Here is a 16,665-nt window from a genome sequence, read left to right as displayed (position 1 = left end):
AAAGTCACCAAAATCTTATGTGTAAGATATGAGATTCTTTTGATTGATATTTGATCAGAGAGTGACGTGGGTACCTCATCTGAGGAGCCTTCAAATGTTGTGCTTCAGATCTTTAGACATTATGAAAGTTTTAGCTCATACATCTTGGGGTGTTGATCATGCTATTGTTATCAGATTATTTCAAATACTGATTAGATCAAAGCTGGACTATGAGTGTGAGATATACTCCTCAGCAACAACTGCTACAAGATCTAGATGCAATCCATTATGTGGCTGCTCAGTGGGCAGCAGAGGCTTTTAGATCTTTCCTAATCCCAAGACTTGAGTGATGCTCGGTAACCTCCACTAGATTTATGATTCCAGTCACTCTCAATTAAATGCTTGTACCATATTCATAAAAACTACCAAACTCACTCACTTGTGCTTGGGGAGGGACCTGTTTCCAGTGTATGAGCACTCCCCTTGTCTTCCCCAGCATTTTGGTTACTGGCTTCATTGTTTAATAGATAACATCCAAGTACCCAAAAAACAGGAAACATCCATAGCACTTCCCACTGTCCTGGTATGGGAACCATTGCAGATTACTTTTTGCTGATATTTTTCAGCTAATAAATCTGATTTTTTATATTGATAGATTGCATTTGCATTTTCTGGAGTAATATTGTATTTCCCAACATACATCCTTTAGTCCAGTTTACACAGTTGGTTCCAAGTCTGATGCTGGAATGATAAAATTTTCAGCCATCATTGAATTTTACTTGAAGTAGTTTGGTGTTCTATCTGCTGGTGCATCTATTTTTATGGCCAAACATTTTGCTATTCTAGTTATACCGCTTACCATTTTTACACCTCTGACTCATTTTCAAAAAGTGTATTATTAGTGACTCCAAGAGTTTATTAAAAGCACATGAATATTTTAATTCTCACCACCCCATTATTTTAGATATTTTAAAATGTTTACTTTTAGGTGGTTGATGAGGGCAACAAGTAGAATTCCAATGGGTATCAGCTCAAAATCTGCTGCATCCCATCCTCCTTCACTCACCAACCTCATACCTTTTGTGGACAATCTACCAGGGGTGCATATCATGGTCTGTGCTGCCTGGCACCATTGATGGAATGCCATAGCAGCTTCTAATAAGACGAGAGATATTACAGCACCATTGTGTCCCTGGAGGTATCCTCCTCTTTCTCGTTGGTGGAAAACATCCTTTGTTTGTTTTCATATAGGCCATACCCACTCTCGTACTGATGATTAATCCTAATTGGACCTTCTTTCTTACTATTTTTCTAATTTTACAAGACTATAAAGTTCCATATATGGCATAAAGATCTCTTAAAAAATAATACTGTATTTGATGGCAGAAAATGTAAGATACATCAATTGTTCAGTTAATGATATGAAAATTGGCCTAAACTGTACTAGATGTGGTTAGAAATACTCACTAAGGATTATTCTTGTGGTATAAACAATACATTCATCAAAACACTCCAAAAGTGTCTGCTTACCGTATACAAGTACAGTACTGTATACTGTACTCTATTTTAGGTGAAAATTTATCAATAAAATATTTTTTGTTGATTTGCTTGATGTCCGGTAAAGTAAACATTGTGGTACAATCATGCAGTTTTTATTAGTACAACTACTGTACTGTATATGAAATACATACAGGAATGTAAGAAAAAAAAAAATATAGAAAAAAATATACATAAATATAGTGTAATATTTCTGAACATCTGATTACATTTGCCTGTTTTCTTGAATTGTTTCTTTGTGCGATGAACTTCATAGCACGGCACCAAGCAAATAGGAAATTGATCTACGACTCTTGCTGTGGATACAGTACAGTCGTCTCATTGCCGTTATCCTCATCAATCCTCTCCTCAGGCTCTTCTGAATCGAAAGTCTCGTTTTTGCTCCAACACTCGTAATGGTAATTGAAGTGGAGAGGGAACGTAAAAAAATTGAGGCTTGGATTTACACGAACACTTCCCAGCTCATCACATCCCTCTCATAAATACTCGTCAAACAACTTACATATTGTTCTTCCATTTCTCTTTTTATATGTTGTAGTATGATATATAGAATACATCCACATAGTAAATTTTAATGTTATGAAGTCCAAAACTCATTTGATAATGGTGAAAACAAGGGAGAAAATTAATATACATCTGATTAAATTCCTACATTGGAGGTCTGGGTGGGTGTCAGGTGAGGGGTGATACACGATGCTTATGCTTATGCAATGGGCTTTACGTAAGCTGTTTGAGAGTTGGCAAATCATGTGGGGTGTTAAAAATGTTTTTGACTGCCTTTTCAGTGAATAGGAATAATGCTTTCCTTGATCTGAGTTGAGTGTTGCAACCAAAGGGTAACATCCCTATTATAAGAACTATGCTGTGCTGTTGACTGTGCACCACTCATTGGTTGTCTGTGCACCACATACTGGTTGACTGTGTACCATTTGTGGGTTGAATGTCCCAGTCTTGAGGACTTGAGATTGTCAGGCTCTATATAAGAGACTGTTATTGTACTCACCGTCTTTCCTCAGGGTCCCCGGATTGCGAATGGGTTCCGTTCCTGAGGACGTTCTTAGGTCGATTTGGACATAAGTCGGAACACATGCTATATACATACCATACTTACAAAACAATGTTTAAAACCCCTCTATATCATAGCCTAAGTCCTTGTAAACATCTAAAATCACTTAATTTAAGAGAAAAGAAGAAATAGAATGACAAAATACAGTAAAGGAAAGTAAAAAATAAGTCATCAGGTAAATAAAGCACTGTAAATCCCAAGTTTAACCCTGTTCTTATCGGCGGGCATTCATAAATCTGGGACCCCCTGTACTGTATATTATATTTAACTAATTCCAAGTATTATTCAATTATATTTTAGACAAGTTTAATCTACACTGCTTAGATTTCATCCACAGTTGTCTTGGATTTTCTGGTAGGATAATTTAGTTGTGGAATTTGCCTCATTGACTTCCTGTGAGGCCTTCGGGGTGACATTTTCTGGAGTATCTTACAATGATCTTTTAAGACCCCTTTTTTCTTATTTTTTCCTTTTTCAGAGACATTTGGAACTTGTGTATCTTGTTGGGTCTCTATAAACTGTTTTGTCTTCCTTGTGATTAATAGTCTTTGACAGATGTGTCCTTAAAAGTGTCTGCTCAAGTTTTACCTTCAGGGGAAAGAGTTTTGAAACTTAATGTTCTTAAGAGGGATCCTGAATATATCTTTTGGAAGGTCCTCGGGTTTGGTTAAATTAAGTGTGTTAAAATTCTAACAAGAAAAATTACTACTGTATATGCATCCAATTCTGAAATTGGGAAAACAGCACTCACTCCTATGACTTCTCTTGCCTTTAAGTCTTACATTAATGTTACCAGGCACCGTGAAGGAAATTCAATATGATTTTGCCATTCATAATCATATCTTGTAAGTTATAAGCATAACAGAGAAAGAAATCTGTTACTTGAGAATTAATTAAGATTGCTCAACATAATTGCATAGATGTTGACATGATGTAAGAGAGTCTGTCTTTTCATTAGCATTAAACGTGTCCTAGAGTGAGGTGTTTGGTCTTCAGCCAGAGTCTCTGTGTTAAGTGAAGAAGTTCTTAAGGTTAATATAATGTTGTATGTTTGTCTTTAATGGTTGTGCTTTTTATTTTTGGGATCATTTTGAAATAGTTACTTAACACTTTACAGTCTTCTATTTTTCAGAGCTGTTTTAGGTCTCACAGGTCACTTACCAGGCTCCATAAGCCATTAATGGAGGATTGTAGCATGAAATCCATTTTTTTCTGGCTGAGGAGATGAGTGACTGACCGAGCTATCCTTACTTCATTCTTAGAGTGAAGTCGTAACCCACCAGGATGAGAACTGGCACAATCTCTCTCACTTGGTTGAGTGGGTTCAAGCGATGCGCTAGTGAGATGAGTCTCCGACCTTGTTTCTACAATGGTCTTCAAGTCATATACCCAACCCATCCAGAATTGTTAGGTTGGCAGGCTGCAGTGTGTTCACCACTTACAGCAATACTTTATCTTTATGTACGGTAATATATTCACTTGCTGTCAAACTTTGCATGTCTTGGGTGCTGACAACTGTGCTCAGGGGTGCCTGGCATAAGACAGTCTCTTGCTCATCTTCTTGGCCTCTGAAAATCGATTTTGTGCCTTCTACATTTGTACCTCTCTACTGTCCCATTGTTGACTAAGGAGTGATGTTGTTATATGTGTATGTGTGTGTGTGCGTGTGTGTGTGTGTCCCTATGTTATAGAAGCTATACAGTGCAATGTGTGTGTGTGTGTGTGCTCTTAAGTTATTGAAGCTATACAGTGTGATGTGCGTGTGTGTTTATTTGTACTACATGCCTAAGTTATTGAAGCTATACAGTGTAATATGTGTGTGTGTGTATAAAACTTGTCAGCAGTAATTATCTGGATTCCTCTTTTAACTCAAAGTCTCCCTTACATGAAGGACGTACAGTGCATATGATGATACGCCTTTAACACGGAACCGTCATGTCAGTCATGTCAGGTATGATATCTAACTCATTACAATATGCAGTAGAACTCCTGTAATCTGGATTATTATTTTATTGCTCATATATTCTTCTTTTATTTGTATGCCTCTTTTACTTATTTTTGCTATAGAATACCTTTACCTCTTAAAGTTGTCACGGAATAACCTTGCACTAGTAGTTTTTGGATTAGTGTTGCCTCTTTTTTTTAAATTTGGATGTAATTACTGTAGTGTTATGATAAATGTTGCCATGTGTAGTTGATAGTTGTTAGTATCTTAAACAAACATCTTAGGTAGAAGGGGAAAAGGTTTTGTACCGTCTGCACCAGTTATTTGCACCTTGTCTCACGGTTGCTCTCCACTTAACGGTGAATAATTATATGTATAGATGTACAGTATTGGAAAATTAATGGGTAGTAAGAAGGCTCAGATATATTACACAAATAAACTGTTCATTGTATGTGTATAGAGTACTTTTGTTTTGAATTTCAGATACTTTATGATGATACAAGCCAGATGTTGAAATATTGTACTGTACAGTTGACCCTCAATATATCACGAGAGTGGGGTTGAGAGCTACCGTGAAATAGTGAATTGTGGGATATTGTCAACTATATACCAATAGGAGGTATAGAGTACAGGACTACAGCCAAAATAAACATGAAACTAATTCCATTAGTGATGCAGCTCACTCATGACAACTTAACTTAGACACCACACCACTTTTTTCTCACTTCTTGAACTACTTAAATGAATAGTGAGTGTCCACACAACACAGAGGTTGAGTGTAGAACTGAGTGTGAAAGCTGCCAACTATGAACACATGCAGGAAACTTAAGCTTGTCTTTGGTTGATTCATCTGAAGATATGTTCAGCTACAGTATAAAACATTAAAAATAAACATTAGATGAAACATGTAAAGAGTATTTAATTCTTTTTTTCTTTTTTCTTTTTAAGAAATTAAATAGGTAAAACTTTTCAATGGTCTTCTTACCAAGCATTCAATTTTGTTTTGATTTAACTTCATCTTGAATATTTAATCTAAAAACACTTTATTTTAACTTACCTGGAGAAGTAATGAGTAATAATGCTTCTGGTCGTGAATCTTCTTATTTAGGAGTCGTCTGTAGGTGCTGTGTGGGTAAGCAATGCCTTGGAGGCCCATGCTGCCATCTATTGATGCCTGGTGGAAACGGTCACTTTGTTAGCTTGATCATTTGAAAAAAAGGGTAATTTTTGTAATCTTACACCACAAAATATAAGTGTGGAAAATGGGAATAATTCAGGGTGCCTAGAAATAACAAAAGTAAACTATCAAACCACAAAATAATGAGGTTCGACTGTACAAGTACTTAATTACAATATTGAAATTTGTCTTTCAATAGACATAGAATGTTGATGAAACTAGAAGAATTTTTCATGTAAACTGTAAAAATTCAGCTCAATGTTTGTCATTATTATTACTGGCAACATTCATCATAATCATTTACTGTAATATGTATTGTTCCTTTCATTGTTCAATTTCACATTTTTATCCTTCGTATGGACACCGGTATACTGTACCAAGGCTTGTAAGCTGGTCATTTCACCTTTACAGTGGATAAAAGAATGCATCTAATTATGGCAGAATATCAGTACACTTTTTACTTTAATTCGGCCATGATCTTTGTGCCGTAGCTGAAGTGAGCCTGTTAAGAGAGGCAGTAACTGCATCACCAGTTAAGAAGATTATTTAGTGCATGAACTGAGAGAACTCAGGAGGATCTGAACACCAGTTAAAAGTCTATAATTTAGAGAATGATTTTGGGTGTCTTGTGGTATATATGAGATCAAATTAGATAGATATAACTCTTCATTATTACAGCCACATACAATACACACAGTACACACACATCATATACTGTTTATATATTTTTTGTGATAGGTTAAGTTCTTTATAACTACACCCTCATACACAAAGATACACATGCATGTATATTTCCTCAATAACCATCACCAGTCGATACCCTATACCGGTACTGTATAAGGTGGAGGCAGAACCAAAACCACCATAACTCTCGCTCTCTGAAGTGATGCATCAAGTTCTATATGTGTTAAACTAGTGATAGATCGAGTTACTAGCATGAAGCTGTTGTATTCTCTGTAAGTGAATCTTGATATAGATTATATAAGTGTTAAGAAGGATTGCATGAAGAATGTTAGTTATTGATGTATAGTATAGTACAATATTACAATTACCATGATGATATTTTTCCCTAATTGCCTTCTTATCTTTTTATATAGTACACTGTATATTCTGTATGTGATTCTCTCCCTGTAGAATTTTTGATGCAGGAAAGTATTTTTACAGATTTTTTTTTTATGATCTATAATGATTTTCAGTTCTCAAAATTATATAGTGGAGTGTGATAATTGTGATAAACTTCATGGGGGAATGATTCATGGCCAGAGTCCCCCTTGTTTAATATCCTGGTTTATAACTTCTTCCTGTAGTTTTTTAGGTATGTTTAAAAATTTTATACTTATCTTTGATTAGAGAAGCAGTGTATTTTACGGCACATAAGACGCACAGCCATATAAGACGCACCCCCCATTTCAGCAGGGAGTATATAGGAAAAAATCTTGTGTGTGGATTTTCCTCCTGTAGCCATAGTTTTCTTAAAATAATATATACAGAACCACTAAATGTGAGGAATAAATAAAAATAATGCCAATAAGTAAATTACAACAAAAAAATAATGTAATGCCAAACCAATAAGCAAAAGCCAAATGAAAGTTTAACATAGTCACCATTTGCATATATTCCCTGGTTCACCATAGCAATGCAGATGCTACCTCTACTGAATCCTTAGCAATGCTCCTCCCCTCCCATGCCCTGCCCCCTCCTGCTCCCTCAGTGAGCCAGCTAACTCGTGCAAAGAAATGTATATTCCCTTTATGTGTTTGGCCTTAAGACAATTATTTCTTTTACTTTTTTCACACTATTTATGTAGGATAGTGTGTGCCCATAACTGAGTAAAAATAAAGAAGAAAATTACAGTGACGAGTCTAATCTGGCTGCAGTGCTGCCAGCAATGTTAACAGACGTAAATGTGAAAAGAAAGTTATATGTAAATCTTCATTTGTATCGGGTATTTGTAGATTTAAAAATAAATGTTGCAGATGTGGCATTAATAGATTGTAATGCTTGTAAGAGTTCAGAAATGGTTACTGCTTAGCTACACTGAAGAGTTGAGTGTCTGCTGTACAGACGTTAATCGTCTTTGGTTATCATCATCAGTACAGTAGTTATAAATCCAGTTTTATATGCACAATAATTATATTTTTAATTAATTAAAAATAATGATGTTTTTAAGTAAGCAGTAACATATTTTTAATACTGGAGTTGGGTTAGGTAGAATTTAGCCTACAACAGACAGCAACTGGGGGATTCATTAGCTTATAGGAGACCTCAACTTCACATATAGGACGCAAGCTGATTTTTTTTTTTTCGATTTATCAGACAAAAAAAGTGCGTCTTATATGCCATAAAATACGGTAGGGTAAGCCTCGTTAACTACCTACTCTAAACATCTAAATACTGTAGTCCAAATTAGAGGAGTTCTGCTGTTTCACATTATTTACTCAACAGGAATTTCTTTACTCCTTATTATCAATTGTCAATTATTACTGTCATTGACCATGGCAGATGACTGAAAAAAGAGGTAATGTTAAGTGCCCAAAGTTGCAGTTAGTAAAGGTAGCAAAGTGCTAATGTTAGACACCCCAAACAGGTGTCAGTCCAGGACAGGGGTGAGCAGTTAGGGTTCTGTCCATCTGTCTAGCTGTACATTGAGTGAATTTGCTTTATTAGTTGCTACAGCATACATACATTTGAACTTGGGCATAAAACAATGATGATGAGATAGATGAAACACCCTATCTCTTATGTACAGTATATATCTTTGTTGTGCAGTGTGATTCAGGCGACCTACTGAACGTGCCATTTTATTTAGTAGGTCTTTGTGGAGCTTGGGGCTTCTTTTGTAAGGACATGTTTATTAGTACACTGAGACGTTAGAAAAAGTGTATGTGATGATTGTGAAGTATTGAAGTGAAGTACAATTGTTAGAAAAAGTATACCTGATGATTGCGAAGTGATGAAATTAAGTGAAATACTGTCCTAATTTTTAAGATGTAAGATAAGTACAGTAATAAAGCTTAGTTTGTGGGGGACTGTATTAAAGGCCCTGTTATCCGAGCCCTGCTGTACTGTATGTTGGATAATATAACAAGTCTGACAAGGATATTTGAAGGAAAAGTTAGATAACTGAACACATTGAAAATTTAGAAGGTGGATAATATGACTTTCATAAGGTGAATTAAGCTTGGGAGGGGCTGATCTGTAGGTAATGACAGTGCTTTGCCAAGCTGCATGGGGAGAACCATAGTATGAACTGTTAGTGAATTAGACCCCAGGGTATTGGCCTCGACTAAGACAATGCCTGTGAAGTTATTTATGTAAAAACGCAAAGGGAGTTCTTGCTGATGCACAAGATTACGTGTGAACATAATTGTTTATTGGTGGTACTTGTAATTTAGTGGTGTTGTCATGTGCACATTATGTAGTGGTGTTGCTAGATGTTGTGCACATAATTTAATGTGTTAGATGTTGTGTACTTAATTTAGTGGTGTTGTCATGTTGTGCACATAATTTAGTGGTGTTGTTAGATGTTGTACACATAATTTAATGGTGTTAGAAGTTGTGCACATGATTTAGTGTTGTTGTTGTTCCTTGTTGTTCACATAATTTAGTGTTGTTCAATGTTTTGTACATAATTTAGTGGTGCTGTCCTGTTGTGCACATAATTTAATGGTGTTGTTAGATGTTGTGCACATGATTTAGTGTTGTTGTTCCTTGTTGCTCACATAATTTAGTGTTGTTATGTAATGTGCACATAATTTAGTGTTGTTGTTTGATGTTTTGTACATAATTTAGTAATAATGTCAGCTGCAAAAAATTTGGTGTTGTGTTTACATATTGTTCACATAATTTAGTGTTATTACATATTGTGCACATAATTTAGTGTTATTACTTGTTGTGCACATAATTTGGTGTTTTTAGTGTTGTAGATAAATGTACACACTGTATCTTCCTTGTGAAATAAGTTGACTTGTACTACCATATAATAAACCTTCAGGTATAGTCAACTACTAAAGTCTGTTCGCTTCTCCCCCTCAACCACGAACCCTGAGATTCAGACTCGTGAACCTGAAGCAGTAGATTGATACATTACTGTACTCTGTTCATAAACGCTTCGGATTCATGACTCTGAATCTCGGGTTTGTGGTTCAGAGGGACAGGTGAACTGTAGTTGACTGTACATCACCAAAACATCTAGACCATGAAACGTGATCCATTATGATGACTTGTCAGATTATTTTAGGGTACCTGTACTGTACTTCATTTAAAACTATACTTACCCAAACAAAGAAGCTGAATATATGAATGAAATATTACAGTACATCACTTAATATGCTTTTTTATAATGATATTGTAATAACTACTTGTTTCTTTATTTCTTTCAGTCCTAGAAATCCGGAAGGGTTAACATCATTATGGGTTGGCAATGTTTTACCAGAAGTTACGGAAAAAATGCTTAGCCAGTTGTTTTCAAAGTAAGTTTTATACTAATGTACTTTAATTGTGCCATGCCTTGTTTGTGGTTCTTGTCTGTTGGTCTGTCTCAGTATCATTATTCAGAAGGGTGTAGTAAGACAGTATACAGGGCTAGTAAGTTGACAAGGGTGTAGTAATACAGTATACAGGGCCAGTAAGTTCATAAGGGTGTAGTAATACAGTATACAGGGCCAGTAAATTCATAAGGGTGTAGTATTCAGGGCCAGTAAGTTCATACATGGTATATAGAAGACATGCTGTGTTCAGTGGTACTGTACTGTATATTTAAAACCAAGATTATAAATTATTGTTGTTTTAAAGATTCTTCTACCAGTTATTTTCATGCTGATACAAGACAGAGCCTGAGTCTATTGTGGTATTGTGCCATCTGCCCATGTGTCTGTCAATCAGTCTTCCTGTCACTCCAGCAGTTCACCATATTTCTCGCTTCCATTTGTTAGTACAGGTATTATGTAGGTTGTTCATAAATTATCTGACCCATTTTAAAACTTATTAGCCTCAAAAACATTATGGGTAGAACATGAGGGTTTTATTATTCTTGACGAACAACTCATAATTTTTTTTTTTTTCATTTTTTTTGTGGGGGGGGTGGGGGTCTCAGTTGACTTCCACTTGTGCTCCATGTTCTGTCTAATTTTTGAGGATGTTAACTTTTAAGATGGGTCAGTTCATTTATGGACACCCCATATACTGTATCTATATTGCTTGTACAAGATGTGAGTGTTGTTGCTTCATGTGTTCAGCCACCAAATAAGCATGATTATGGTGATGTTCATTGTTCAGCAGTAGTCCAACACTACTACTTGCTGCAGTCACCAGCCTTGGTATACAGTTGGCATTATAGGAAGTAAGAAAATATGTGGCCGATGAAGACATCTGGCATCTCCTCAAGGTAATGGGTAATATTTTTTTCAATAATGAATCACCTCGACCCAACAAATCGAAGTGATTCTTTCATGAAAAAATACTACCCACTTCCTGGAGGAGATGCCAGATATCTCCATCGGCTACATATTTTCTCACATCCTATAATTCCAACTGTATATGGTCACCTAAATTATATGTAATAACTCTTGAAAAAACTAGGCCAGTGTATATTGTTCTTTATTTTATATAATTTTGATGATAACATCCTACAGTTACCAGACTTGATGGGTGTGATCATCTAGTGACACATTCTCACCCCTTTAAGTAATAACCTGCCATGCATCTTGGAAAATTATGTTAAAACAGACAGACTGACTTTATGGGCATAACTACTTTATGGCACACAAGTTGCCTGTGAAAATTTGGTCACTGTGACTTGCTTTATTTAAAATATGGTCACACCTTGGTACAGTCACCAGGTATCCTGGGTATGATCAATTAATGTCACAGAGTAGGCATGGCACTTTGATTGATGAATGTGATTAGCTAATGATACTTACTCCATTCTATTAAAAATAGGTTACTGGCTTATTTTTTAAGGGGAAATGTGGGTTACATTAACTTTTATATCTGACACTTTAATTGTACCTGACCTAATGACTTGCCCTTTATTGCTCTTTTATAAATATGGAAAGGAAAATTTTAAAACATTATGGTATATCCTTCTACTTGATCTGTTTTTATTCACATGAATGTTCATCTTGAAGTTGGTATCTTCAGCTCTTGACTACAATAATGTGTCTGTTAGCCGGAATCCCTCAACCGGAACTCTCCAATAACCGGAATTGAAATTTTCTCAGAAAATCTTTCCCTAAGCCAGAATTTTCCTGGAAATTCCAGCTTTGAGAACGGTTTTCAGAGGGACACATTTTCTGGAAAATACCGAAAAAATCTTCTTGGTACCTGGAAATTTCCTTGGACGGGGTATTTGTTTCTGGGATTGAGAGATGAAAATCAGGCGCATTTACCGGAAGTTCCGAGGATGGGGGATTTCTTTCTGGGTTCGAGAGATAATGTAATGTACTATTTCTGGAACTTCTGAGAAAATTTTCCCGTACCCGGAAAATTCCTGGGACGGGATTTTTTCCGTCTTTGAGAGAGTCGTCTCGTTCCCCAGAAATTTCTCATTCCCGGGAGTGCTCTGCACCAATTGTTCCGGCTAATGGAGATATCATTATTTGTCTTTAGCAACACAGGATCATTACCTAAACCCTTCACAATTGAAATTGATCTAACTTCTAATTTTTGGTTGAGACATGAATTGTACAGAAGATTGACCTGGTAGCGGAGAAATTCCCTGAGATAGAGATATAAAAAGTGTAGATAATATAGACATGACTTTAAGATAGTGTGTATCATCTAGCATTTGTTGTATTTATATTTCTGAATGAGGATATTTTCTATCAGATGTACTGGCATTACATTCATGAAACACTCTCTGGCTCTCCATATCTATTCTGCAGACAAGGTCATGTTACTAGTGTCCGTCTTTTGAAAGAAAAATACTGCGCTTTTGTTAACTACGCGGATAAAGGTGCTGCTGGCCGTGCCATGGAGACGCTACAGGGTTACGAGTTTTGTGGCCAGAAGCTTCTCATCAAGTTCCCAGATAATCCCATACTTAGCAGTGCTCAAAATGTGATCATCAGGAAAAGCAAACCTCAAAGTGTAAAAAAGTAAGTACCGGTACTGGTGTAAATACGCTCTAACAACGTGAACATCAAACATAATGAAGCGTAGGTATGTCAAATCTAATGTGGACCAAAGATGTCTGACAACTCCCATCATTATTTGCTCACAGAATGTAGGCATCAAGGTGATAGTCAAGCCACACACATAGCCAAACAAGTAAGTAGAGGTGTTGGCTGCCTTCTCTGTGTGTCCTTTATTTGCACTGTACTGTAGTTCTGTTTTTCTTGTTTATTCTATCCCACTTAGCACTACACAATCTTCATCATCAGTCAACTTTTCTCAACAACATTATGTGGACAGCATTGTGAAAGTATTACTCATTATAATGTTTTGTTTGGGCAGTTCTTGTTCAACAGTATTGCCTCCAGTAATACAAATTTGACTAGTTTGTTTCAGTAGAGTTCCTTACATGGTTCTCGAGTGGAGAATTTGTAAGACTCCAGTCATTTTGTGAGTTTTCATGAATGGCTTGGTGGGTTTTAAATTTGTACCCTTCATGTAAGTTATGAAATATCTTTATCGTAACATGTGTTCTTGATTTATATATATATATAAATAATCAGTCAGTATCATTTATATATTGAATCAGTGCACTGTGCTGTAAACAGTATGTCGTGTAACATACCGTTGTGTGTATGAGTATAACCCAAACATTTTGAAGAGTTTTTTTTAGTAAAAAAGGGATACCATATTTGGATACCTGTACATCTTTTACAACAGGAAGAATGAGTTACTGACAAAGAACGAAGTAAAAGTAAGTGTGCGTGTGCATGCGTGCGTGCGTGCGTGCATCATCAGTTGTTAGTGTGCTGTGGTGTGTGGGAAGACCATAGTGGAAGAAAAATTCTCTTTGTTAGTCAGTCAAGAAAGGATTCATAGAGCTGTCTAAGGCACCTTCAAAATTATATAGAATAGGGGAAGGCTCATGAGAAACTGTCCTGACTATGCTGTACTTCTGCTTGCTTAATACACCTTGGAATTTTCCGGTCAACCTGGGGTGTCTAATGTGTGGGCCTGGTCTTTCATATCATAGACATGTTGAGATAGGATAGATCTGTCCTTGCTATGGTTAGGTTAGGTTGAGATAGGATAGATTGTTTCTGCTGTGGTTAGGGTATCTGTGAACTGGGTGGGTTTTTGTGACATAGTGGTGATATGATTATAACATTGATGTCAGTTGTGTCTCAGAGAATACAATTACTAAATGTATTAAAAGCAGTATTAATAATTATTATTTACGCATAGGATAAATAGTAATAAATTATTGAAAAACACATCTCTTATCTGTTTACTATATGAGTATGTACCCTCAGTGTTATAGTTCCTCTCCTGAAGCTTCACCAGCTGATGACAACATGTAAGTGTGGGTGACTGGGCATGATTCAACTTCCATCCCTCCTCCTCATGCTTCCATTAACTAATTTTTTAATTAGAAATTATATATACTGTAGCATTTTTACTAATGGATTATATTAATGCAGTTAATGGGATTTTAATAGAGGATGCTCATGACTTAGATTTTTGTTCTTTCTGTTCTACAACTGAGTAAATAATTATACACTATAAAGTAGGTTTCTTGTTCACCTATTTGTTCGGGATGTATTTGTGTTTTCCACTCCAGTTAGGAGTGTGACAGCTGAATAGATACAATCTCCTGTCTCATGGGTTTTTGGTTCAATCCTGGATCACTCCCAGTCCACCCAGCTGTAAATAGGTACCTAACTTTACAGCCGGGAAAGTGAAGGCAGTAGAGTGCAGTGTCGTCCACATTGCCTCCTTGTGTACCACAAGTTGTAATCCACACATGGACAGTCATACCCTTGAGAGTCACTTCCAACTATCCAGTTACCAGCATAACAGTAGATCATTCTGCCATTTTATCTGTAATTGAATTGAGCTGAAACAGGTTATATAGCCTGAAAATTAAAGTTATAAATTGCATTATTTAAATAATATTGATGTGGCTGAGCTATTTGAGAGGTGCAGTGTTGTGGATTCTCAGCTTGTTTGTACCCAAACAATATTGGTTTCTGGCCAATATTTATATATGCTGTAATAAGTGTAATTAATAGTACTGTATCAGAACTCACATTGTATAGAATTGAGGTCTTGATATGCTAATGTTTGGCTTAAAAGCTTGTGATGTGAAGTGTAGGAATTGCTTAGACACAGCTAGTGCAGGTCATGGGTTTACTATATTATGACATTATGCAACTTTTCTTTTGGTGCCAAAGGTTGTAGGCTCTTGTAGATGAGTGGCACCATGAGTTAGGGTTGGCAACATCACTGTCACCTCTTGTGTTAACAGAAGAGTGACCTCTAATACTACAATATTGTCTAGCTTGAGTGTCACAGTTGCATGCCAAGCTGCTTCAAGGCATAGGAATGCAGATATTTTATTCATGCACTGTATTTTATGTTTTTTAGTAATTGTTATCTCCTCCGCCTATTAAAGTTCCCAAATATTCATTACATATACTGTAGTTACGTTCATGTCTGTAGGACATATTTTAGCAAATTACAAAGCAATTCAGAACTCAGAATAATTAAAGTACCGGTACTGTAAGTTACTAACCGTAAATTACTTATTTTCATGTCATTATTTTTTGTTTGTCTTTTCTTTTACAAAAGTCTATTGAGGTTCATAATGAGAACAGTGGTGGAGTAGTACAAGTACCTGTTTTATTGATGTGCTTTTATTATATTTTAGTTACTGTTTTACTTAAGCTATTTGTCTTTTATTAGACACTTGCATGATTAAACTTTAGTTATGGACATTATCACAGAATGGCTTGTGTGTCATGTACCGTATTGTTATGTGGAGAATTATTGAGCACTTATTGATATGCACAGCGCTCAATGGTTTTGTTGCCCAAATTTAATTATTTTAATTTCCTGATTTATACAACATTGTAGTTACTGTAATTAAAGTATTACAGCTCTTTTGTGCAGATTATTAATTCATTATTACCATAAATAATACTCTTGAATGCTTCTTGTGTACAGTAGTTCCCCTAACCTTTCATCAGATTATGTCGTTAAATACCTTACACACATCATGATTCTCAGTTCTCAGTGTCACTCCCAGCCAGCACTGACCTTACAACAAATGTGAGATGATGGAACAAAAAATGGAATGTAAACTGTGTCAGGGCAATTGAGTAGGGAGGCAGTCTTGTTGTTAATTGAAGGAGCGGTGTTTATCTGACATTAGGTGAAGATTTATGGGATTAGGTAAAGTGGGGGACTATTGCTGAGGGAAATGGTGGATCAGTATGTATTGTGTTGTGTAGCTGTGTCCTGGTTGTGGTATGAGTTATGTGGTGTCATTGATGGTGGTGGTGGTGGAAATGAATGGTGGTGCAAATTGTTCCTCTGCGGTTTAGACAATAGCACATGCCTGTCACTGTTCCTGGGACCTCTTCTCTTGTTCATCTGCTGTCTTGGATGGATATTCAGAATTAGGGTATCCATTCCTCTGATAATTGTAAAGGTAGTGGAGATTGGTGGAGAAGGTGTGCATGTTAACCCTCTGGTACTCCTGCCTATTTTCAGAAATCTCTTCCCCTCGCAGTCTTTTGCGGTAACGGACAATTTTTCCATTTTATTACATTGGGTATAGTGACCCAGACTCAAATTGCATCCTTAAGGATACATCTGCCAGCCCACGAGGCCAGTAGGAGGAACTTAAATGGTTCATAGAGGCGGTCCACTGTTCCCGCATTCCTGCTTTTAGGAGAGGTGCTCTCAGTGTGAGATATGGCTGAGCAGGAGGGGTTAAGCTAGCACAGGAGTGCTTAGTGATGCAATTTGCGTCGAAAGATCACA

General features: G+C 36.3%; 1 protein-coding gene across 5 annotated transcripts in view; it reads left to right on the top strand.

The window, feature by feature from the left end:
* The window catches only part of LOC121857262 (protein STIP1 homolog), a 43,958-nt gene that overhangs the window by 16,412 nt on the left and 10,881 nt on the right, over window positions 1-16,665 (top strand). For 2 of the 5 annotated variants that reach the window (XM_042353250.1, XM_042353252.1), the window contains 3 exons: window positions 4,494-4,553; window positions 10,107-10,196; window positions 12,609-12,821. In XM_042353250.1, coding sequence (XP_042209184.1) covers window positions 4,494-4,553; window positions 10,107-10,196; window positions 12,609-12,821 — 363 coding nt within the window. Of the gene's footprint in view, window positions 1-4,493; window positions 4,554-10,106; window positions 10,197-12,608; window positions 12,822-12,946; window positions 15,783-16,665 lie in introns of those variants that run through there. The other 3 variants (XM_042353255.1, XM_042353253.1, XM_042353251.1) reach the window with 3 other exon arrangements.

This window comes from Homarus americanus, unplaced genomic scaffold (assembly GCF_018991925.1).
Source record: "Homarus americanus isolate GMGI-L3 unplaced genomic scaffold, GMGI_Hamer_2.0 scaffold20465, whole genome shotgun sequence".
Taxonomy (NCBI): domain Eukaryota; kingdom Metazoa; phylum Arthropoda; class Malacostraca; order Decapoda; family Nephropidae; genus Homarus; species Homarus americanus.
The sequence above is the reverse complement of the archived record's forward strand: the minus strand, read 5'-3'. Positions and strand labels throughout refer to the sequence as shown.